The sequence below is a fragment of the Parasteatoda tepidariorum genome, chromosome 1 (assembly GCF_043381705.1).
Source record: "Parasteatoda tepidariorum isolate YZ-2023 chromosome 1, CAS_Ptep_4.0, whole genome shotgun sequence".
NCBI lineage: Eukaryota > Metazoa > Arthropoda > Arachnida > Araneae > Theridiidae > Parasteatoda > Parasteatoda tepidariorum.
In genome coordinates, this window is record NC_092204.1 from 79,416,696 (window position 1) to 79,443,491 (window position 26,796).

The 26,796-nt window shown below is 28.2% G+C and overlaps 1 protein-coding gene across 2 annotated transcripts in view; it reads left to right on the forward strand.

The window, feature by feature from the left end:
• The window catches only part of LOC107441897 (synaptogenesis protein syg-2), a 154,657-nt gene that overhangs the window by 112,519 nt on the left and 15,342 nt on the right, over nucleotides 1-26,796 (forward strand). The window contains exons 8-12 of one of the 2 annotated variants that reach the window (XM_043044077.2): nucleotides 8,138-8,437; nucleotides 10,805-10,930; nucleotides 19,034-19,061; nucleotides 21,328-21,419; nucleotides 25,272-25,418. In XM_043044077.2, coding sequence (XP_042900011.1) covers nucleotides 8,138-8,437; nucleotides 10,805-10,930; nucleotides 19,034-19,061; nucleotides 21,328-21,419; nucleotides 25,272-25,381 — 656 coding nt within the window. In that variant the 3' untranslated portion in view covers nucleotides 25,382-25,418. Of the gene's footprint in view, nucleotides 1-8,137; nucleotides 8,438-10,801; nucleotides 10,931-19,033; nucleotides 19,062-21,327; nucleotides 21,420-25,271; nucleotides 25,419-26,796 lie in introns of both variants that reach the window. The other variant, XM_043044074.2, reaches the window with a different exon arrangement.

Here is a 26,796-nt window from a genome sequence, read left to right on the forward strand (position 1 = left end):
TTATTTCAGAATTTTCCTTAATATACCTCGGGATTTAGAAGATCTCATCTCATTTTTAAAGTACATCTTAGGATTTACAATAAAATGTTTTATTTTAGTAAATTGAATTATTTACAAGGAATCTTTTATTACATGTTTTTGGAAAATGCTCCAGATTTGAAAGTTTTTTAAATTTTTTTCACTAATTTACTCATTTGGTAATGTTAAATTTTACAAAATAGATGCGAATATTGTATTAATATTATTATTTGCAAAATTACGAGTTCAAACTGTTAAATTTTATTATGAAAGTAGTTCCAATAAAATTACTAATATTAATTGTCCCTCGCAATATTAGATAAGTAAAGTATGAGTAAAGTCATTTTCTCTTTTTCGAAGTAAATATTAAGTTGTAAATTATTGGGCGTTGACGAAGTCCCTATAGTTTTTTGTGTTTAACTTAACTTTGCGTTTTGTTTTGATACTCAAAGAGTTTGAAACTTAGGACTTAGAAACTTGAAATTACTAAAGCTTGTAGAAACTTTAACAGGAATTACGATGAAATAAAATAATTAAACATTCGATAACAGGAATGCAGTCACACAGTTGAAATTTGATATGCATAAAGGGCCATATCTGTTTATGAACTTAAGACAGCATTGCTTTACAGAAATTATAATTTTTCAATATTTTTTGCATTTCTAATAATTTTTTGAATTTTTTTACAAATTTTTTTTAGAAATTTATGTTAAATTTGATTTAAACGAAGAAAAACTATAAGACTTAACATGAAACTATGATGGTTTATGGAAAACAATTATGATTGATTCCAATGTGGACTGCTGCATGATATAAGGTTATCGTTTTATGTTATTAAAAAGAAAAATTACTTTTCCTCTATTACTTCTTATTGTATCACGCATTCTGCATTCCTAAGTTTTAATTTTTCAAGTACAGTTGATTATTTTCAAACTCCTGGTAAAGTTTAAAAGTTGTATCATTTAAATTAAAGTTTCAAAAACATTGTGATGTTTATTTCCTTCTCATGAGAGTTAAATACCTTTTGCACCAATTTAATGCATAAGACAAAAACGAAAAACAACGGTACAAAAAAGTTTTTTAAGCCACAGAAACAATTTGTCATACTTTTGTACTTTTAAAGCAGTGATGTTCCTTTTCAGCGGTTGACTTAGTAGAAGTGGACATACGCAGATAGTTTTCGGTACACACATTTTACACTCTAAGTTCTTAAATTCCGAAAGAAGTAAGAAAAGACCTACAAAGCTATATCATTTATTTTATCAATTGTATTTATCATGGTAAGATTTAAAAAATACTTGGATTGACTAATACACTATTCTTTCAGTCATTCGAATAATATTGTGCATGTGCTTGCAAGCTATTAAGACAAATTGCTTTCGATAATTAATCATTCATATTTCCTACGGATATTTCGATGATTATAAACATTATGTAAAAATGTGCAGTGTACTATGCAATAATTATCCCTAATAAGTTAATTTTACTTTTATTTCAAACATGAAGTAAACATAGTCGAATAGGACTCTAAAATTACCATTTGAAACAAGATGAAACAAAACATCGAATCATGATGCATCCAAAACTTTTGATGTTTTCGATCCAACATACTTAACTTATGACTCGTTTTATCTCTATAGACTTTCTTCGGATAATTATTTATTTGCGTCTCATAATCTGTTTTTTTAATAACTCTCAAGGATTCCGAAAATGCATTAACAGCGATCTTAAAGTGAATATCTGTTTTATGAAATCCCTATGATACTAAATACCCTCTAAGAATTAACTAAAACATTGAATAAATTTGATTAAACTTATTGATTGCTTCTATCATCTTGGGTAAAGGTTCAATTATAGTAATCCATAGTAATCTCTGATAGTAAACCATTCTATTCACTTACAAGAAATGTGGCTTTAACAAGAATACATATGTATGCAGACAACAAACAGTGATTAATAAAGAATAAAAATGTTTGATTATGCTTGTTTTATTCGTCTATATAAATATACGTTAAAAATAAAATTAAAATATCAGAACAATATAAAGAGAGTTACATAGGTCAAATTTAGAATACAAGGGTGGTTCTCACCTCGGGAGAACACTTAGTTTCACCCTTCGATTCTTTCGAAACTTATTTCGACTTTTAAACGTGAGCAACAGATTTTTTATTTAGTTTTAATTTGGATCTATTACTTACCTTTCTTTCGATTTGATCAGTTACTACCGATTGCAAGTCCTGCCGCCAACTGCTTCAACTTTGTCCCCTGATTTTACACCAAATGGTTATAGTCAATCTATGGTTCAACATAAATGAAGAAGCAGGATAACATTACAATAAGATTTATTCAACAGCATTATTCAATTTGTATTTTTGTTTGAACAATTAAAAAGTACGTGTTCAACAAATTAAACAAACAATTAAATCGTAGTGACCAATAGAATATAACGCTGCAGGTACGGATCATAGAATTTTCATCGATTAAAATTTTTTAGTTAAAACTATTTCATTTTTAAGTTGCTCTTGAAAAGAATGAAATTTGCTCTTGAAAGGAATGAAATGTCAGTGACTACCAAGACCAGATAAAATATAAATTTACGAGAGAAATGTTTTGTAATTTTGATTTTAAATAAAATGAAAGCTTGTAGTAAAATACTTTTAAGATTTTTATCTATGGGCAATGCATAACTATTTATTTTCTTTCTGTTGTATTTCTTGTATTTATATTATAACAATTAATAAGGCACTGTAGTCACTGAGATTTCTCACCTCCCAAAAACAATTAAAATAATAAGACTCTTTTATTACCCGATTTTACTACCAGATTTCCTTAATTATAAAAAAAAAGAATTCTTTTAGAAATTATTTGTTTTCTAATTTAATCTTTGTTTTCCAAAACAAAGCTGCAAGTCTTCTATTTACCGTAAAAAATATACTTCTACTTAACAATCCGAGAAACACAATATCAATTCACTAAATGCAATGTTTCTTCGTTTAATCTATTGAAAACCTGTACAACTACAAAAACTACGCCTTTAAATAAATAAATTTTTGGAAAAAAGGAAAATAAACAAAAAGGGGAAAAAAAGAGAATATATTTTCCCTCTCAACCTGTACTTTTTCCTATAAGCAAACAGAGTAACAGTCTCTTTTCTCAGTTACTTTAAATTAGCCACGAACTCTAAGTACACTTAAGAGTATCACAAGACTTGTACGATTGCCATTCTTTCTTTTCTTTAATTTTACTTTTCTCTGACTGCAAAAGATGAGATGGGCTATGCATGTGTGGACATGTTTTCCTAGTTCCAACTGGAAGTACTTCATTAGTAATGATTAGGACGTGTGATGAATAATTCACTTCTAGGGTACTACTCGACTCCTCTTTTCCATTTAATGCCGTAAACTATTTCACTAGCTCAAAAGGCAAGATTTTAGGGAGATGATTGAGGTAGGGAATTATGCACCGTGATGTACGTTCCTCGAATTCCAATCAGCTACTGGTAAAAGCCCTGGAGACCTTCCCCTTCACATAAGTGACAAACAAGCTATCTGATGCTTGTCAAGTCCTTAAGTCGATAGGATCTTCTGGGTCATTGAGAAGCTTACATTTTCATGAGAAAAAAAGATTTTGTAATGTGTATGTTGACGTTTTCTAAAGTGAAATTTAGCGATAAAAGGCTATTTAATAAAGTTAAAGAACAGGTAAAAGACCTTTTAGATGTTAATTACATTACTCTTAATTGGGTGCAAATTGCAAAAGAATGATGTTTTGCATTGAATTTTTATTGCATAAAATTGTGTTGCTCCATTGTAAACATGTAAAGTGTTAAAATCTATCATTAAAACTATTTTAAAGCTTAAATTAAGTAATTAGGTTTTGTTAAATGAAAATTATGTCGAACTACATATTTTTTACTTGTTCAATAAATAAACTAGTATTGTGAATGAGGTAGGAAATCATGCATCGTGATGAATGTTTTTCGAATTCCAATCAGCTACTGCTACAAGGCCTACTTCCCCCTTTACATAAGGGACAAAGCTATCTGAAGCTATCTGTTTGGCTATTTGATACTTGCCACGTCTTTTTCTCAACAGTATCTTCTGGGTTATTGAGATATTAACATTTGCACGAGAAAAAATATTTTGTAGTATGTTTATAGTCAATTTCTGAAATGAATTTTAAGGTTGAAAAGCTATTTAATAAATTAATAAGTAGAACGTATAAAAACCTTTTACTTGCTAATCATATTACTCATAATTGGGTGTAAATTGCAGAAGGAGTAATGTTTGCGTCAACTTTTTATTAAATGAAATATCAGAAGTGTTAAAACTGTAAAAAGGGTAAAAATCTATAATTAAAGCTATCTGAAATCTTGAACTAAATAATTAGGGTTTGTTAAATGAAAAATTAGTTGAATTATCCATTTTCTAGTTTGATTAAAAAAATAATATTTAGTGTTCATGAGTTACATTTAAATTATTTGATAATGTAATTCGGACTCACTAAATGGCAACCACATAATCTTTTTTTTTTTTAAATTTAAATAAATCAGTTAATATATTTGTGAAATACTAATATGATGTATAGTAAAAATAATGAAATATATAAACTTCTTTTAACTTCGAAATATTTAGTTTAATGTTATGTTCTATGCTATTTTTTTGCTTTATGTGTCAGAAGTTAGAATTTTCAAAGCAAAAGATTAGATTATCAAATTCGAATCCATGGCACTAAGCTATAAACAGTAATCAAATCCCGCATTATACATAGAATAAAAATTGATTTCTTACATTAACTTAATTTTACCAGTGAAACATATTATTCTCATGCGAAATTCTCGCTAAGCGAAAGGACAGCTAGCGACAACTTTAATTAGAAACTCTACAGTCAATTTAATTTAATTTTTCCTCGTATTGCAAATTAAAAGTGTAATAAATTCTAGGATAGGTGAAATAAATCCATTTGTTTGCATAGAAAAATGACGGGAAAATAGATAATCATTCATTTTGATATGGCTATAACTGTAAAATGCATGATAGTGTGCGTTTAACATAGATAAATATATCACAATGCATAAACATCTATAGAATTACTATATCATATAGACCATCTATAGAATTACTATATTATTATAATCGATCTTCACCAAATTGAGTTACTTAGTTATTAATATTAGACCATAACTAATAGATTAACTTCGACTAGACTTAACCAAAAGCAGCAAAACGGAATAAAAAAAAACTACGTAGTTTTATTTGGCAAACTATATCTACATGCAGAAATTTTTATAAAAATTATAACTAGTCAAATTGGTTTTATTCTCTAGACTATATGTAAGATTATTATTATTCCTTGGAATGGAATAAAATATTTCAAAATTGTTGTATTTCCTTGGTGTGATACCACTTAATACATCCACTCTCATTTTCTTCTTTTGTGAAACGAAGAAACATAAGTTACAGTTATAAAACTTCCGAAACATTTGTTTTATGTTTGCAGCAAATTTAATGCTGGCTGCACTTTTTCGTTACACTTACCTCAAAATGTTTTAAAGCAATGCTACTTGCTACTTCTTTAAGTTAATGTTGTTAAGGTTACAGTCAAAGTTAAAAGGAGACTTGTATAATTAATGAATTGGAGAAAATTGGAGTGCTATTTGTCGGTAGTAACATTTTATTTTAAAAGTGAGAACTTATCAATAATGCATGCACGTTCAAAATGCGTTTCAATTGAATTGTTTGGCGCATTTCTCTAGAGGTTTTCGGAAATTAAAAATTCATTCACGGAAAAAATATATCAACACAGATTTTACTGTTGAAAAAATGAAATCGGTTTCATTATTTATTGCTACCAAACATAGAATGCTAAATATTTACATTTTATCAAATCTAATTTTTCAGTACTGTACAAAACAAATATTTTCTAAGCGCTATCTTAAATTACTTCAATAAAAATTTTATGAAAGTAATAAAAATTGGATACTTATTGCCAGAAAAAATATCATGTCCTTTTTTTTTTACAAAATTTTGAAAACATGAATGGGTGAATGAACTATGGGAATACTCTAAGACTTTGAAAATTTTACTGATGCGCTTTGGTATTGATTTTGGTAAAATTAACAATAAAATATGGTTTTAAAATGTGTGATAAAATTTTGCAAATGTGGTAAAATTTAATAATTTTATCACAAAACCTTAGCATGAAATAAAAATCATTTATTCGATTAAATTTATTTTTTAGTTTTGTATTTTTTACTAAATGTGTTGTATGAAGAACTAAAATTTTGATCAAAGCATTTTTGGTAAACCATCACCATATGAATGGAAAAAATGAAATGTTTAAATACCGTGTATTTTGGTTTTATTAACCAGAATTATGCTTTTTTTCAACAAAAATGTTTTATTATTCAGTATGGTAACTGTTATATAATTTTTTCTCCACGTGATTCGAAATGAATTTTTTAGACAGGGATGGAAATCCTGATACGTAAAGTGACTCTCTTAAATAATAAAACAATCGCTCATTAGTGAGAGGCTAGTGTAAGTTCTATAAACACATTTCTTAATACATTTCACCCATTTATAATAAGCATTATAAAGTAGTATAGATTAAATATTATAAATACTATTTTTATGACATTGAAAATAAATTAACAAAGATATTTCTTCGAGTTCTTTATGATGGTAATTTAAATATTAGATAATTTTTCATCTTTTAACAAATTGAGACATCTAAAAACAATTGTTCCCCTTCTTATTTAAATACAAAATCAATATTAACTACATTCTTGATAAAGTGTTTGATGTATTACCTAAACTGACTTAACAAATGTCTTTCTTTTTCATTTCCTAAGTTCTCCTGTGAATTTTCGAGTATTAATAGCTCCCACTTGCTTTGTTCAACTAGCTGTTTAAAAGGTTCATTTTTCGTTTACGTTATAGTAAATTTCGAGCATGTTATTTGCTTTGGCTATTGTTCTGTCTCATTTATGAAATTTACTATCTAGTTGTTTGTCTTAGTAAAATAAGAATGTAATTGCTTTCTATCTCAACATAAATCTTTATTACACTCTAAAGGGCGTATATTTACATTTGTTCTTGAAATGCATTTTACTTACGTACTGTGTCAAGAAATATTTGGAACAAAGAAGTATTGAAAAATTATTTTTATTTATCTTATCCATTGATATAAGGATATTTAAAATTGATGTAATGATATTAAAATTGGTGTAAAGACATTAATTCTGCTAAACTCTTAATTGTTTTATAGGGTATGCATTTAAATTATAATAGACAGAAAAACAATTTTAATAATGTTGAATTCAATTAAATTGTTTACATAATAATATATAAGTTATTTCAAAATTAAGAACTAGAAAAAGTTTAGTTTTCTAAAGAAAGTTCTTAGGTTTTTCCTGAATTTTCAACTGACGGAGCATCCAAAAAAAGTGATTCCGCAATTAGGAAATTTAAAAGGAATTTTCCCCGGTCATCGACGCTTGGTGTAACTTTTAAATTAGTTTTCAATTAATAGTCTCATAAAAATTACCAAACATCTGGTAAAGTTTAAAAAATTCTGGATCAAATTATGGTATAAAGAACTAGCAGTTAGGGCGCATCATCTTTCAAATTCCTTTTACCATAAAATCTGTTCTTATCTCAAAATATTATGCCGCAATTTTTACACAAAATGTTATACCGCGATTTTTGCTTTGGGGGCATCGTCTGTAAAATGCATTTTACCTTAAAATCCATTTTTGCCTCAATTTTTACAGCAACATTTATTTAATTAGAGTGTTTCAGTAATTTATCAGTATGACACAGTATTAATGTGATTAACAGTATTATAGTGATTATCAGTATTATAGTGATTCAACAGTCATTACTGTAAAACATACGGTAAATCAGATTTTTTTGTACCTCAACATGTCTCAGATTTTGCATTAAAATTTACCGACACCCTGAATGCCGTTACTTTTCACCGCAATTTTATCCGAAACTTTTTAGAGGGCAATATCGTTTTCCTTTTTGTTCTTTTGCACTATGATTTCTAACAATCCATAGTAATTAATTATAATTAATTTAAAATAGTTACAAGAAATCATTTAATTATATTTCAGGAGCACCTGAGTCTCCTAGAGAATGTTCTGTTACCAACCAGTCCTCCCAATCTCTTTCTGTGGAATGTGAGCCTGGATACGATGGAGGCTTGACTCAGACATTTCACCTTGAACTTTATAATTCAGTTGTAGAACACTTAGCTGCTAACTTAACAATGATGGATACACCAGCATTTAAAGTTTCTGGATTACCCTCAGGCACAGCATTTGTTCTTGTTCTTTATGCGTCCAATGGAAAAGGGAAAAGCAATTCAGTGGCACTTATGGCATCAACATTGCCTCCGCCAGAAAGAAGGACAGGTAATGTTCCTGTAACGGTTGTTTGATTTTTTCCTTGTGGCTTAAAATATTAAATTATTTATTATGTTCAATATCTTGTTTAAGGTAAGCACCTAAAGTATTTATGCCGTCTGGACCTACTTATTTTTCCATTTTCTAACTGCTACCTGAAATTCGTTTTAAAATTTGGTAGAGGTTGGTTGGGAATACAATTCCGTAAAACATGCTAGAAGCTTTCACCGGTAAGGGTTATGTGTTTAGAGAGCGTTGATTTAAAATCTTTTTTTTCCAGTTTTTTAACATTTTTATTACGCTTATCGTGAAATAAACCCTTTAAAATGTCTCTTTCCATTCACTCATAAGTTGTGCTTTGTTTGTAACATGTTAATTGTGCAGTTAAATATAGGCTGTGCTATCATTATCGTTGATTACACTTATAGCTATAAAATCTCGGGTATTTACTCTGTCTTCAATATTGAAGCCGTTCTCCTTCTTTTTGCTTGGTAGCGTATTTTTTCTCACATGTTCATCTCAAAATTCATTGCATTTGAAAATTTGCTCAAGTTTCAACCTACATTGTCTTGCCTCTTCTGGTAAGTTTATTTTACTCATACGGAATTTTTTGGATGAAATGCTTCATCCAAAAATGTTTACGTTTTAACATGATATTGTTATTTTAAATTGTTTATAAATAATTTATTGAATTCCTTTTTATTGTGTACGTTATTACATCAGAACTATTTTACCTGTTTTATCTAATTTTATTGTATGGACAGTAAGTAAAAGTGTAGAATGTATTTAACCTTTTATTCTAGAGCCAAACTCAGTTTCGCGACAGCCCATAGAAAGCCAAGGCCTTCTGTGTTCATTTCAGTTTTCCAGACCATGGGCTCAAGAGTGCAGGAGCAGATGTTGTAGTTGGGTGGTCAGCCGTACGCGAAATTCCTAGTGTTTAGCTCCCAAGCATGCTTGGAACTCATTTTATAGACCTACTAAAGGGATCAATGGCTGAGTCAATTCTGTCCGTCCCGTGGATTGAATTCAGGACCTGTGGCATGCGAGCGCGAAGCGCTACCACTCTGACACCGGGTGTCACCTTTTACTCTGATTTAACGTATTGTTTGGCATAGTATTTTCTCATCTGGACCTTGTGCTACCAGAAATTATATTTAATTTACATCAATTCAATTACCCATGAGCTCACCTTTATTTAGGGGCGTGTTTCAGTATGTTTTCAGGGCATTTCTCTAAAATATATGAGAATTTTTAAAACTACTTGGTTTACTTTTGTAATCAGTATTTTCTCTATTTTAGAAATAATTGAACTGGAAAAAAAAGTTAAAATTTCATCTTTCCATCTATATGTTGAGACATTGTACGGAAAAATTACGCTTTCCATCATGTATTATCTTTATTTTCTTTGAAAGGAATTCATAGTCTTTTTTTATGCAAAAATATCACGCATAGTTTTGCACATTAAAATATTTTAACGATATCTTTTGTGCTCTCTATGGTTTAATTTGTTTTATAGTAAGTACAGTATATATGAAAAATAAAAATAAAACATTTAATAAGAAACATAATTTGAAACTCTGCTTTCAAAACTTTAATAAATAAAAGCTGTAAGCAACTCATAATCTTAATAAATATCTAATTTACTGCATTGCTATCATTATTATTGAACGGAAAAATTATTAAATTATTTTTAAGTAGGGGGAAAATAACTTTTAGTTTGAAGTTAAAAAAATACAATCATAATTATCATTAGTGAAGCAATGCAACAATGCAAATATAGTTTGTCAAAATTCCTAAGCTTTTACCTTTAGTTAGTTTAGTACATCTATACATTGTAATTTTTTTAACACAAATTATAACAGTATTTTTAAACATTTTTATTGTCAAAAACAAATTAACTTTATTTTTAACTATCAAATACTTGTCATTCGTAAGCTAATTTATTATCAAGTGCAATTCAGTAAATCCTTTAATAGGAAGTAAGTAAAAATATTAGCTAGAATACACACTTCTCTTGTTATAGGCACATACGAGAATCTGTGGGGATTTAATCTTAGACTATGTCAACTTTCATCTATCAAAAGGTACCACGTGATATAATCAAGTTAACGTGTGTTATATACTAGTGATTTGGTATTTAATATTTATAGTGGTAGTTACGCCATAAATCTTTTAATCGATTATCATTTGTTTTAAGACACTGTTTGGTTTTTAATTGTTTATTTAACACAATTAATAAAATGGCAATCAAGAACTATGTCTTTACATTACATAAGTTTCACCTACCTATTTGATTTTGGATTGATAAATTTAAACGTTATATTTATTTATTCACTTTAAAAGTAGCTTGATTACATTTATTTTTAATAGCAGAGGAAGAAATGACTGCAGTGAACCCAATTTTAGGAATACTAATTGGAGCTGTGGCTGTTTTGGTTCTCATAGCTGTTATTGTTATAATCATTGTTCGAGTTCAAACATCCAAGGGCAGTTCTAAAGGTAAAAAAATGACTTATCTTAATTGATATGGTATGAAATAATTATGTTATCTCAGTTACATAAACAGGGTATTAAGTATTAAGCCTTAAAATAAGCAAAGAAGGAATTTTAAACTAAAGACGAAAAACGAGAGTAGATTGCTCTTTAAAACCACACTGTACTAAATGTCAGCTCAAATTACTGCAACAAGTATTGTCACTGATAGAAAAAAACCCATTGTTACGGAACAAAAAATCTTATATAACAATTACCATGAATAATTCAGTGATTTTGCAGCATTAATTATCGTAAAATCACTGAATCTCATTAATTTAACAAATATTTCTGAAAATATTGGGTTATAATATTTTGCGGTAAAAATGGATTTTACAGATGATGCATCTGAATTGCCGGTACTTTTTACTGTCATTTGAAACAAAATTGTTTACAGTGTACTTTCTAAAAATATAAAATCGTAGATATTAAGTTTATTTTACACATGTTCTCAGTGTTTATTTCAAAAGTGATAATTACCAGTTACCAGTGATTATTTTAAAATAGAAAGGAATGCGGCTTAACGAATATGCTTAAATAATAGATTACAAAAATGGTATAAATAAGACACTTTCAAACAATAGATAAATCCAGCAATAGGCTCAAGGTTCTAAGCAAATTAAAAAGTAAATACAAATAAATATCAAAAATACTAGCTTTGTTGTCCATATAATCTAAAATACGGTAAACTTAAAAATCCCAGCAAGCGATCTAACAAAGTTTTAAATAACTTAAAGCAAAACAGAGATAAAGATCTATTACAGTATTGCTTTTATGCTCTTAGAAATATTTATTCGAACAAGATTGTAGCTAGGATTGGGCGATATAAGAAATTTTATATCGTGATGCATCGTCAGTTTCGCATTGCGATATAGCGATGTATCGCGATATAGTATTTTTGAAATTCATTTACTTGTAAGGCGCAGAAAGTCGGAGTTCTATCAAAACTTCGTACTCAGATTGATTTAAATCAATTTATGAATTTGATGTATATGTTTTGCTTAAGAAAGATATTAATGTTATATTTTCGAAAAATGATCACGCAAATAACGAAAGATTTCCTAGTTTAAAAATAAATAATAAAAAAATAAATAAAATTGAAATTCATTAATATATTTACCTAACAATATAGAAAGAAAATTTAAAAAATAAGTTCGTTAAAAATTATTTGTATGCTTAAAACAAAGTGCTAAATAAATTAAACAAAAGAAAAACACTTTTAAAACAACACTATTTTTTATCATTATTATTTCACATAAATAATAAAGTTAAATTGAATAATTATCGAATAATTATCGAGATCACGATATATGTTCTCAAAACTGATTCTGATTCTACCGCTCATCAATCAAGGCCGTTTCAATATAACGATACGTCTTCCCCAGCCTCGAGTTGGCATCGGAGCGTAAGAGATCCTTGCGTATCTTGTATCGCTATATCGTTCGTCTTCTTTACTCGACGGCTTAAATGAGATTTCTGATGCATCACCTGGAACGAAAGTCGCTGTATCGGCCTGCCGATACAGGCGTTAAATCGATATGTCGCGATATATCGATTTATAGCCCAGTCCTAATTATAGCAACTTGTTAAGAAAAAATAAGTGATTTTTTCATAAAACCACTTAAAGTACCAAAATTGTTTAAAGCATAACTACTATACAATTTGAAGTATGATAAATCTTTTTATTCAAAACAAAATGGGAAAAAAAACCATAATTAAGTGTAAAATAACGAAAAGATAAAATTTGGAAAGATTAAATATAAAGTAAATGTATTTCTTATATATTTCTAGAAACAATTGCTTAAAAACCGGAGTAAAGTAATAAAATGAATTATTTTTATTCCATTTCAAAAATTAGCCGAATCGACACAGTTTTTAAAAATGAATCATAAACGTATTTATTTACTTGCTTTCGGCCAAACGGTGCGTGTTTTAAGATTTACAAACGGTATTTGCTACTGAAGTAGAGAAAGACATGAATTATTCAGTAAATCCCTCTTTTTTCAAATCTATCTTTACCCAATCATAAAAATGACATATGCAATACGTATTTTCATGATGATATGTAAATGTTTGCACAAACATAAATATTATACTTTCTTCAGAATTAATGAGAAAAGGCAAAGACTCATATTTGATGAGATAAAATGATATAAGAGGAACTAGGTTACGTCAACAAAATATGCATTAGATTTTAAAGTAAAGTCAAAGGTTATTTCATCCAGTGGTAATAGAGAATTAAACATGCATTTATTAATACAGTGATAATAATACATTTAATGGTACATTAATAGAAATAATTTAATAATAGATTTAATAGAAAGTAATAATACATTTAATTGGAAACATTTCTACACATGCATTAAATTTACCTAAATTCGCAAATAATAAATTACGAAGCTCTAAGAAAGATTTTCTTCTGGGAGTGAAAAGGAAAACTTTCACATAGTATATAGTTATAAAAACGCGTCGTTTTATTGCGCAGTACATTACACAACGAACACAATACAAACGACTTTTTTTTGCCAAAATAATTGCATGCCTATTGAATATTATTTACCACAAAGCTGTAAATTATTCACACTTAAAGCAATACTTTTTAAATCTATTTTTGAGAGCATTAATACAACACATTCAAAGGCGATATTTAAAATTTTTTGTTTAGATTTTTTCGTTTTTTTTGTTTAGGACTTTTAAGAAACTGTACTGGATGTTTTTTGTTTACGCAACCTTATTTATTTGCAGTATTTTTTTTTGTTGTTGAAATGTATCTGCAAAAACTCATTAAAATATCAAACTAAATGGCATAAATTACAGTGACAGAGTAAAAAATCATGCCAGTATATATTTGTCACCTCATATTCTCTCTGGCCTGGTTTCTTAATCGTAGTACAATATGACCGCTAAAGGCAAAATGCTCAAATGAAGTTCTGCAAACATTTCTCTATACCATTAGAATTTATACGTGATGTTCTGCCATGATGTATTCACGTTTAATGCAGCAGTTAATATGATTTTATAAATATAATAGAATAATCTTAAATGAATAATATAAGTTCCATTTGCTTTGTATCTCCATTGCATTCCTTAAAAGTTAAAAAAATAATTATAAATCGTGCAATATAATAATGATTATGTTTTCTAATAGAGGGAGATACTGATAGTTTTTGTACTTAACCTTTGAAACGTTAATAAATTGTTACTATTTTTAAGTAATTAAAATCGCATTTATTACCATTGTTATAAATTTAAAGATATAATCGTTGGCGTAAAGTTTTAATAACTTTTGTAAAAAACGTAAATTCAAAAGCTAACAATATTGTGCATTGTAATTCCTTAAAAATTTACACTACAGTTTTTTAAATTTGCATTTTTTTGTGAGAATCGGATAAAATATTAAAATGTTTAGATTTGCTCCTTTCAAGTAATATCAATTAGTTATTTCATGCTATTCAGTTATTTCAAGTTATCCAATTAATTCTAAATAACTGTTATGGTGTAAATTATTTTATTAAATTATATTACGCTTATACTCCGTGAGTTTTATTCATCTTTTTACTCAGCAACAAAATATTGTTTTACGTGAATAATTACAACTGAAATTTTAGGGAATTTCTGTAGAACTGTTCATAGTTTGGTTACAATATTATCGTGACTGTTTTCCATTCTATGGAATTTTATGTTGTATAAGCATTTTAATACCTGAATGACTTGACAAAATGATGAAATGACTTAAATGATATTCTGATGGATAATTGATAATAAAATGAAACTTCAAATATATAGGAAAAAAATTTTTAAGATTAAAATAAAAAATCTTGAATTATAAATATTAAAGAATATAACTATGCAGATGAATGTAAATTTGTCAATCCATAAATTAATAATCTTCTTTAATACCGTCATAACATTTAATCATTTTAATGCTTAGGTATCCTGCTATATCACCTGGAGGTTTATATTTGCAGTACAATTTAATTAACTTCTGCTACAAGTAGGAAATCCGATTAATAAAATCAATACTAGGATCATTTCTGCTTCTCGATTTTTAATCACCTCATATCCCTTAGTGTTTTATTTGATTTAATCATTTATCAACGCAACAATGCCATCAGCTACTCGAAACAGAATGAGATGAGTTGTTTAGGGACAATTGTTTAGATGTGTAAAGAAAAAAGAAGCAGAAATGGACGAGAAGGGAAAAAAAATACCTCAAGAAGGGAAAAATACACTCACTCAGAATTATTTTCCCCATCACAGTAATGGGTTTTATTTTCTTTTTTTCTACATTCAGAGGAAACGGAGGTACTTCACTAAAGGGTTAATTTTACGCGTTCAAGAAAGGATAGTGTACTTCGGCTCCAAGTAAGCGAAGATTGATTTTGATGGCGTTCCTTTCACGTAAATGGTTTCTTGTCTTTTGTTTTTTGTTGCTTTCGTATGAGATTTTAAGTTCCTTTCACCCTCAACGGAGAAGGATTAGGCGACGAGAACTAAGGATTCTACTAACTCAAAATGAAAGCTGCGAGAAGATAGGGTTTTGAAGTTGATTTATTTTAAAACAGAAATGTCGGAGATAGGTTAAGAGAAAGGAAGAGCTTTGGTTTTAGGTTATGAAAATTGAGAGGTGATGTAATGTTTAAGTGAAATTTTATGTTGTCCTTTAATTAAAACACCGAGATAAAAGAGAAAAGGCATGGTTTGGAATTTATATATAAATTTCATTTTTCATTTCGGAAACATAATTTGAAGTACAAAATTCTAAGTTTTAGCGGCTGTAAGCAACCTCTGAAAGTGTTAGTGCTATTAAACTGACATATTTTGTATGAATTTTGAAATAAAAGCTTTGATCTAATTCAAGAATGATAAAAAGTTTAGCATACTTTAAATATCACAATTTATTAAGTAATACAATGTCTTGCTTAAAATGGATATAAGGGATCTAGTTTGCACTAATAAATATATTCAAGATTAAGTTTAAATTAGATAATCTATTAGATATTTAGTATTACATTGATAGTTTTATCATATTTTACTTGTTTAGGAACAAAAATATTATACATAAAATAAATTAATTAAAAAAAAAAATTTATAATTTTTCCTTTATATTTTTTTACATATTTTCTTTTATATATTTTTTGTATAAAGTATTACATATAGAAATTATTAAAGAAAACTTCACATCATTATTTACATAATTTATAATGCTTTTCATATTAACTAATTTATTCATTATATTGTTTTGAGAAAAATTATTACTTTTATTGCTATTTATGCAGCAGAAAACAGCAGAATAACTCTTCAAGTAATTAACTTTTGTAGCATTAATAAATGCTGCAAAATTTAACTTTTTAGAAAGAGCTATTTACTAAGTGTCAGACATTATTTATGTATGCATTTCTGCCATGAATTCCACAGTTATTACATTATCTAAAAAGTAAAAATAAATAAACTTTCTGTCCATAACATTTCACAAAACAATTTTTCCCCCTAAGAGAGTCTAATTTAACTGAAGTGACTACTTTTTTCGTTGTATGGACTAAAGCACACACTTAACAAAACAATAACTTACTATTATTAAAGACCTTTTTTTATTTACTCATCTCTTTAACTATTTATTGAGTGTTAAAAATCACACGATTCCCCATGACAGAATTAAATCGAAATAATTTATTTCCGTGGCATTCAATATCTATTAATTCATCTTGCAACTATTTTGAACGTTTCCAATTTCATTCAAAAATAATTGGCTTGCAAGATAATAATTTTTTCTTATTAATTACATATTTTTAGAGTAAAAATGAAATCAACATTCAAAACTGTCATGACAACATTTTGTAACCTCCAACATCTAATTTGAAAAATATTATCTAATTTCTTTCTATCTTGAAGATTTACAGACTTCTCATTGTTTTTTTTAAAATATAGATGTTGCCATTTTTTCTCACTAACCCCTTCCTTCTCGCTCCCGTGAAAATGACGGGGTGAGATTTCGCCCACTATTCCGTGATATTGACGGGCTGGAGTGTTCTGTAGTAACGCGCCAATAAGAATAAAACTGATTCGTTTCTTTTGCCCAGGAAACATTTTATTTCTCATTTTACATACCTGATGGCAGCACCAGGATGTTTTAAGGTAATTGTAGATAGTTAGTTTATTTTAAACTAGTTGCAGCACTAATAAAGTACATAATACAAATACAAAAGCCAGAAAATAGGCACTTTTATGACCGTTTTCTTGAAAATTTACCGATCGTTAAGGGGTTAAATATGTAGCTCCATGTTGAAATAGATTAAGGTTTTTTTTTTCATTTTCATAATATAGTGGGAATAAAATTTTCCTGATTTAATTTAATTTTATAATAGCATTGAACAACAGACCAAAATCCCTAGTTTACGACTATAAATGCTCTACTCCGTAGCCTTATAATTTTAAATCCAACAGAGGAGTCAAAGGAATTCCTGGATCAAACATTGGAACAAACTAGCTTTAGCGAAAGCCTTTTGGATGGAAATAATATGCATTCGCGTAATATATAGAACAAAACCACTAAAACCCCCCAGATGGCAAGGAGATTCTAAACCACGCTCCGTCAACTACAATAATGATTTCACGTCAGCACTGTGGTTGGTGCGAGCCAGGTGCAGAATTCGTATCACCCAGTCACCACGGCTCGAAATAGGAATATTTTATTTTATTTTATTACTGTCGTTGAACAGCCAACCTACATCTCTGTTTACGACCATCAATGTTCATCTCCGTAGCCTTGTAATTTCGAACCCAACCTGGAATTAATGGTAATTTCTGGATCACACATTGGGAGAAATTAGCCTTCATGGTGGACTCTTTGATTGAACTATCCCAAATTTGCCTTTTATGGAGAGGAAGATCACGAAAATATTCGATGGTTATCTGACAACAATGGTACTCTAACAAATGATCCGTCTACTACCGAGGATATTTTCCGTCAGCACCATGGTCGGAGAGAGCAGATGGTCATTCGTATCAACCATTCATCACTGGCATTCAAACCTGGATCATCTACTTGAGAGTCGAATGCTCCATTCCCTGAGACACAGTTGCTCAAAATTATCATATTAATTAAAACAGTTTAATACGCCTAACAATTTAAGATTAAGTCTTTCTTAATGTTATATTTTGCATCCGCTCCAAATAGTCAATATAAATTCATATAAATAATTTCTTCTTTATGCTCTATATTTCTTTCTTTGAGATAGTTCATTACGGTGAAAGATGTTTTCCAAGCGTATCATTTGTCACTTTTCTCAGTAATACTAGCACAGATAAAAATCTTTGATAGTTACAGTGGCATTCTGTTTTTAATCTTTCCTCGTAGGAAAGTAATCGTTTGTGATTGATATGGGTAAACTCTGGTGACTAAAACTATTATTCTGTAGCTTTTGATAAATTTGTCTCATTAATAACGATTCTAGAAAACGTGAAGAATAATATTACTTTTGGGGCTACTGCTGAACGCCAGGAATGTTTCAAAACCTACCTACTTCAAAATATTGCAGAATGATACTTTTGATATGAGGGAAAGATAAATTATAAGTGTCTGATATGTAGTTAAAATACAAGTTTTTTAATTTACGAAATATAAATATAAATTGATGTTGAATGTGCCGTTCATTGCAATTAATTACATATACAGTGCAATTTGATCATTACGAATTTGCACAGCCAAGGAAGGTTTTGCACTAATTCTTCAGTAAATCAACCTAGGAATTTTAACTGTATTCATCCAAGAAACAATATAAAGAAATAAAGTTACTATGGGATAAGTAATTTTTGTGGCAAGTATTGAATCACAAATAATAAATATCATTGGTGTATTCATATTGTTTAATGTAAATTTGAAATTAAAAAAATATAAATTGCTTAGCGCAATTGATTTGGAGGAGAATTGAGGATTATTTTTATTGTTCACGCTGTAAGAAGAGGGACATTGTTTAGAAATTTTATTTCAAAATAATCAATGAATTAAACTTTATCCATATTTTAAATTACTAACACTAAGTGATAAGTTATTTATTTCTTTTTTTTTAGAAACTCCTTCTCAAGAAGAATCAAACAGGTAAGATATTTATTTTTGGAATTTTTCAAAATACTGAAACTTGTTCTTTTTAAACTATTAAAATGAAAAAATTTAATGTAAGTATTCGCAAGGAAACTTCATAAATCCTTTGTCAATCATCACACAGCAAGTTCAATAAACTTTTTATGCATGTCACGTTTAGTTGTAATCAATAATGGTTTTTCAAACGAATGAGTCATGCACTTAATATTTTGAAGAAAAACACTTATTCAAGAAAAAAACATATTGAATAACAATTTCACAACAAAATATTATGACCTACGTGACTAAATATTGTGACTAAAATGCATGTGTTTATAAATCATTTATTTCAAGTTTGCTGGCAATATAATGTAACATATTATGCTGCAAATTTTGTCCCAAAATTTAGTAGAAAATAAATATTTCAAATTTAGATAAAAGAAGCTAAGGAGCAACCCAAATAAGGAAAAAATAAATCATGAATCATATTTTATTACTTAAAAATGATGCATATTTAAATTCCGCAAAATAAATATTTTATAATTGCAATCAAAAACTATTAATGAGAAATTTAAAAATTTAACTATAGCTTCGTAATCTGAATTTATTGATCATCATTTTTAGAACACTTTATCATTATTACGATTATACCAGTAACAGAACTGATGCGACATGGTAACAATCACCGTAGATTTATTTTAGCCTTGCAAGCAAAATATATCAAGCCTTTTTTTTTACTTTTCTTAATTATTTTTGCAACTGTAGATAAAATTAAGTTAAACTAAAAGAAACTATCGCCTTTGCTTTTTTTCTGTTTTTCTTTTCATTTCTCAGTAACGTATTATAGCTTAATTTATTCCCGAAAATATGTTGAGTGAGTTAAAGTTAAAGAACTCTAAAGCTTCATGAAAAATAATTATTGCACACTTTCATTTCCTTTCTCTACGCTCTGTTTTAGTTTTCAGAATAGAGCTTGAAATGCAAAATCCTTTTGTTTAAAGAATAAATTTTAATTTTTAAGTTTTAGTATATTTTAAACTATTTTAAACTTGGTTTGCTTTCCAAATATCTTTCGTTTACCTGAGTTTTAATGAACTTTTTGAAAAAAAAATATTGATTTATTTAAGAAAGCTAAAAATAATTTAATTTTACTGTCATACAGTTTTATTTTCTTTATTTAATAAATTTCAAACTAAAAGCATTACAATTCACCCAATTTATGGGCTTTCTTTTTGCAGTGTAATTATAACATCATGCATTAGATATTCTTATCCTTCAAAACATATGGAACTAGAGGGTGTTTTATTCAAATATTTTGGCACAAGCTCAACACGTTGTAGAATTTTTAAATGATGTAGAAGATGAATACAGGCTTTACTGCTGCTCAGAATAACACGTTATCATTACTGTAATTATATTAATTTACACATTATTATTACTGAAATTATATTAAAGAACACAGTCCATATCTACATGGGTCACTGCAGTTTAACAAAAAAAATAAATAAAACTAAGTGTTAACAACATGAAGGTTTTCGCACATTAATTGCCTTTAGTATACACATTTATAGAAGCTTTAAAAATGAAGTTGAAAGTTGTATGCACCTTAGCCGTGCCGATATATTTAAGCGTGGAGGAAAAAAGTAATGTTAGCAGAAATTTTGAATTACTCGTTTAGGAATCACCACCTCAGATTTAAAAAAAAAAAAAAAAAAAAAAAAAAAAAAAAAAAAAAAAAAAAAAAAAAANAAAAAAAAAAAAAAAAAAAAAACTAGCTTGATTACCTGATGAAACTTTGAGACGTTTCACATGTTCACTTTATGGTTTCTCCATAGATTAAGCAGGTTATGATGTTATCAGTCTCACATTTCTCGGTATTGATTAATGAGATTTTGATAGAGCTTTTAATTTTTTCTTTGTTTTCCTTGGTCAATGTTTTACTACATTTATAAAAGGATTCTAAAATTTTATATTAAAGTTGCATATTGCAAAGCTCCATGCACATTGTCAAAAAACATTTTCATTGTTTATGGCCAGAAAATGGTTTTTGAAACTACAGTATATAATCAGGAATAGTTTAATTGGTAAATTTTAAGATGCAAAAAAAGTTAAAATACAATATATCGCCCAATAAAAGAGTACCATACGTCTCTACATCATGGTTTTCATTACATTTGGTATAAAAAGAACTACGGATATGTATATCATATTTTATAAAACAATTCTATTGATATGCATCCTTGGCGAAATAAAGTCTACTGATTTATTTCCCTCTCATATTTAGGTGTGAAACTCCACTAAAGAAGGAATTGGAAGACAGCCAAGACACCAGCGAGAAGGGACCAGACATCATTCCTTTCGCCAACGATACAGAAGGTATGCAATATTATTTATACATTGAAATATTGTTAGATATAGTTTGAACGACAAAATTCGAAATGGAATTCGTAAAATATTTGAAAGATCTGGTAATAATGTTGAATTTCTTTTCTTTCAATATTCTTAAGCTTATTTTCTTTAGAATACCCTTTAAGAATTTTGCGCATCCGTTCCTATATTTAAAATTCAAGGCAATGTCTGAAATTCGCTTCAGAGATGCATGACTTACATGAAGAAATATGTACAATAATATAATAATAAAAGTTTCCCTATTTAAATCAATGTAACTTGGAGATATCTAAATTAAATTTAAATGTTGCCATAAAATGATAAAGTTAGCGTGAATAGTTTCTACATGTTTAATATGTTATTTCTGTGGGATAGGAACTCTTCAAGAACTTCTAAAGTTACATTACTGTTCACGATTGCTACAACCTTAGAACGGTTTCATCTATATAACTGAGTTATATGAGACAAGTATTTTTAATGTTTTATACATGGTACCAAGTATATGAGACATGTACCGACCCAAACAGACCATGATCGCACAGACGTGATTTCAATTTGGAATATTTCATTTCAATTTTATAGCGTTACTAAGTAGCAATTGAAGTTCGTTAAAATTTCGAAAGATATGTCTCATGCGTCTGAACTTCAAACTGAGCTTTCATTTCCGAGTTGTTTTTTTTCCTTTTTTAATCTAGAGTATTTAAATAAATTAAAAATTGCGCGTGTTCATCTCTTTCGAGTGGCTTAGACTACTAGACTATTAAAGTTACAGCTCTGCTTGTTTTCGTTTATATTTAACAGGAGAGGGAAAATGATTGAATGCTTATTGGGTGTAAATTTGTCTTTTGCAGATTGCAATTTGCTAGATAGTATTTAATATGCAATGGATCCGTTTTTTTTCCTTTACTTTTATATTTACTTAATTTTTTTTAACTATCTCGAACGTTTCATGACAGTGTACTCAAGTACTATCAATTATAATAAACAGTAAATGTCAGCGTGTTTAACTACAGCTGTGATTTTCCTAAAATTTTTAAATGAAATTAGGGATCAATTAAAGGGAAAAATTACCCTGTCCCGTGCGTAAGTATACACTGGGGGTGTTCAGATCTGGGAAAGACCTTATCTCTGCTTTCGCCAGTTATGAATTTATACAGTTTAAAATACTGACAAAACGTTTCAATTTTGAACCAAATGTTTTGAGAGTGAGTAATGCTTCAATAAAAAGTTTTCATACTTCTCGAAAAAAGTAGAAGTGTTCATTGAAAGAAATCTTACGCTTATATTTCGGAAGAGAAAATACAGCCTATAATTACCGAAAGACTTAATTTCTTTTCAGCACACAATGTTAAATTCAGAATAAATTTATGGTACATAGTACCATCACTTTGTATGCATTATTCGGAAAGGCCATTTTACCGTAAAATAGACCTTACCAAAATTTTTAAAATAATATTTACTTGATTAGAGTGATTCAGTGATTTGACAGCAATTATTACTGTAAAAATTATGGTGCATCAGATTTTTTGTTTCATTGCATATTTCAGTAAAAATAAATTTTACTGTGAAAAGTTCCTGCACCCTAAGTGCCAGTATTTTTTACTGTAATTCAATCCGTAATTTTTTACGACTGTGCCATGGAACGAACATTGTTCCATGTTTAACGACGAGCTTCCGATCACAAGGAATGTCCCACTGGAATACCATCTTCTAGATTGATTTTTACGATAAAGAAATTTTCAAAATTCTTACAGAGTCAACATTAGCGTTTTACTTTTTTTCCCTTCAAATAGTTTTCAAGGATTATATTTTAAATATAATTCGAGGATTTCAAATAAAACAACTCACTTATGTTTCATGTTTCACAAGACTGATAACGTTACAATTAGACGTAACTAATAATTTAAAAAAAAACTGTAAGCTATTAAAAGTATTTGAGAAATTAAAAAAACCTTTTCGAAATAGGAATGTAACATTTTGTGTTTGCAGTGACTTTTGACAGTTTTTCTTTTGCATGAGAAGATTCCCTAAAACTGTAATTTTCTAATCATTTGTGTTAGTTTAGCTTATTCTAGGTGAAATAATTTCTTTACTCCAGAGAGACGACTTCTGGTTAAAAGGATTTTTTTTTATAATGAAATATTTTTTAAAAACTATGCATATAACAATGTCTAATATAATTCAGATTTTAAAGCGCATAAAACGTTTCTTTATTGTTATTCTGAGAAAAAAAAGTATGGCAAAAATTACCAGAAAATGGTAAATTTTAGCGTGTTTCTGGATCTATGAGAACACTAAAAAGCTCGGTAATTTTCTCGAAGTGTTTTAACAATAAAATATATTTTTATAATATGTGATAAAATTTGGAGAAATTGAAGAAATTTGGTAAACTTATTATGATACCTTAGAGTATGGCATAGAACGATATAAAACCATGGCATAGTTTGTTAAATTTAATTTTAAACTTCGTATTTTTTATTAAATGTGTGGTAATAAGAACTATGATTTTAAAACCAGGACATCAAGTAAACCATTACCATATCGATGAAAAAATTACCAAATTGGTTTAAATACAGAAATACCATATATTTCAGTTTTTTATTACCAGAATTATGGCAATTTTACCAGAACTATTTTTTGCGTGTATTCCCTGTAATTATTTCGCAACATGTTCATGAAAGCCTAAATACACATTTACATTTTGCAAAAATATTTATTTTCAAACTTATGAAACGACATTCAATCACAACTATTTGAATTTAGATAAAAAACAATAATTCGAAACAACTTTAATGAAGTATATTATATCTTAGAATAAAAATATCTTACAATAAGCGACAAATGCATGTTGCTTGAATTCTGTTACATTCCATAAAATTTGTTTCGATAGAGACATTCCATGATATTACAACAAACTTATCCAAACTTTTATTTAAAAAAATTTCAGAAACAGCTCGAAAGAAACTTTAAAAAAAATATTTTAAAACAATAGATAAATACAAGTCGCTTTCATTCTCTCTAAACCTATAAAAATAAATTTTTTACATGTTTAGATAGATAGATTAATAAGTCACATTCTGTTAATTGTGTCTCGATAGAAACTTTCCATGATATTACAACATATTTATTCAGACTTTGATTAAAAAAAAGAAAATTAGAAACAGCTCCAGAGAATAATAATAAAAATTAAATATTTCAAAACAATTGATAAATGCAAGTCTTTTTATTCTATTAACACGTATAGACATCTAAACACATAAAAAAAATTTTTTTCATGCTTAGATAGGTAAATAAATAGATTTAGATAGATAGATAACTAAGTTACATTCTGTTAAATTGTCCCTCGATACCAACTTGGAAATTTTCCATGATATTACAATGTATATAGTCAAAATATTTTTAAAAAAATTTAGAAACAGAGCCAAAAAAAAGTTTTAAAAAATTGTTTCATAACAACTGATAAATGCAAGTCAAAAAGTCACTTTCATTCCATCTAAACAAATAAAAAATTATTTTTTGTCGTGTTTTGATAGATAAATAGCTAGATTTATATAGATAGATAAATAAGTTACATTCTGTAAATTATCTCTCGATAGAAACTTACCATGATATTGCAACATACACATTCAATGGATTTAAAAAAATTTTTAGAAATAGTGCCAAAGAAGATTAAAAAAGCAAAAAAATGTTTTGAAACAACCGAAGTAACTTTCCTCTTCTCTGTAAAGAAAGTTAGTTTTCTTGGTGTATTCTAATTGCTAAAAATAAAATGAATGGTTTTTATAAAGTTCAGTAAAGCACACTCTTAAAGAGAAAAAATTGTTATTTTCGATCTTTCAGTCTACTTCACTGGTGGCTCCACAGAACAGCTGCGACATATCCGATCAATACAGAAGCTGTCTGCGTCTCCAACAGAATTCAGAGAAAGACCTTTGGATACCAGATTATAGCCTAAGTTGAGGGATAAAACTAATCTCTCACTCGATGGTAAGCAAAATAATTTGTTAGAAGAATTATCTTTTTTAACAGCATCTCTTTAAGCACTATTTATCCGAACCACATGGTTTATTTTTAAAAATAGCGAAAACTTATTTTTTTAGGAGAAAAAGATAAGAGTTAACTGAGTTTGATAAATTTTTTTATTTAAAAAATATTATTTATTTAAAGGATAAGAACAATAGAAAATAGAAAACAATGTTATCTTCCTTCTGTTCATGTGCTCAACGTTTCAGTATGAGCCCATGAGATCCATTAAGAAGTTTTTCCCGGTTAAATTTCTACCACGTTGTAAAAAAATTACTGATTAAATTGCGATAAAAAGTACCGGCACTTAGAATGTCAATATTTTTTACAGTAAAATCCATCTTTACTTTGAAATTTTACGTAACAAAAAATGTAATATGCAGATATTTTTGCAGTAATATTTAATGCAAAACAACTGAATTATTGTAACTAAATTAATATTACTATAAAAATTACTACACTTTTACTGTCAAACAGTTATAAAATTCATTTAATAGATTCACTCAGGATGCCAGTATTTCTTGTTCGAAATTTCCAGTTCATTTTATGAGCCATGTGACCATCTCAAATTTAGTCCGTTTTTTTCCCTCGTATACTTCTTGATATGACTTTAATTATTTGTTTTTTTGGTTAAGTGGTCTATATTGAATATACTTTAGCAATTTGAACAGAATTATCTGGCGTACTTTGTAAAATCAAAATAACGTATCGTTGTACAAGTATTACGCTGTAGAAATTAATCCATATAATGCACATTATTATACAACACTATGTTTTGAATGAAAATATAGTTCAGTTTAACACTCTGTTACGGTTACAGTTAATTGGCACGATTCTGTAGACTTCAAGAGACTACCACAGTTCAAAATACCTACATAAAATCTGACACTTAAATCTGTTTTAATGAGATTGCAAAATCTGTTACTATTTTGGCATTATTGCCAATGAAGTAAAGTTGTGTAGCTCTTGCAAGAAAACTAAATTTTTGGCATAAAAACTTTACATACTAATATTTTTAGAACATTACTTACTATATACATACATATATACACTGGTTATCATAAATTAAGGAAAAATCACAAAAATAGCGATAACTCTTTCAAAAGTAAGCCAAACCGTGCAAAATTTGCATATGTTGTCCACTAAGAGTAGCTGAGTAAAATTGCAATATGCAAATTAGTGGCGCTGCACTCGGCTTACGTCATCTGCCTGGAGCATAAAAGTCCAAGTTTGAGAGAAAGCACACAAATTTTACTGTGATTGCGACATTGAAAATCTGAGATAGCCAATTCGTAATAATGACCTCTAGGCATCATTTGCCTGAAGAACTACGATGGAGAGC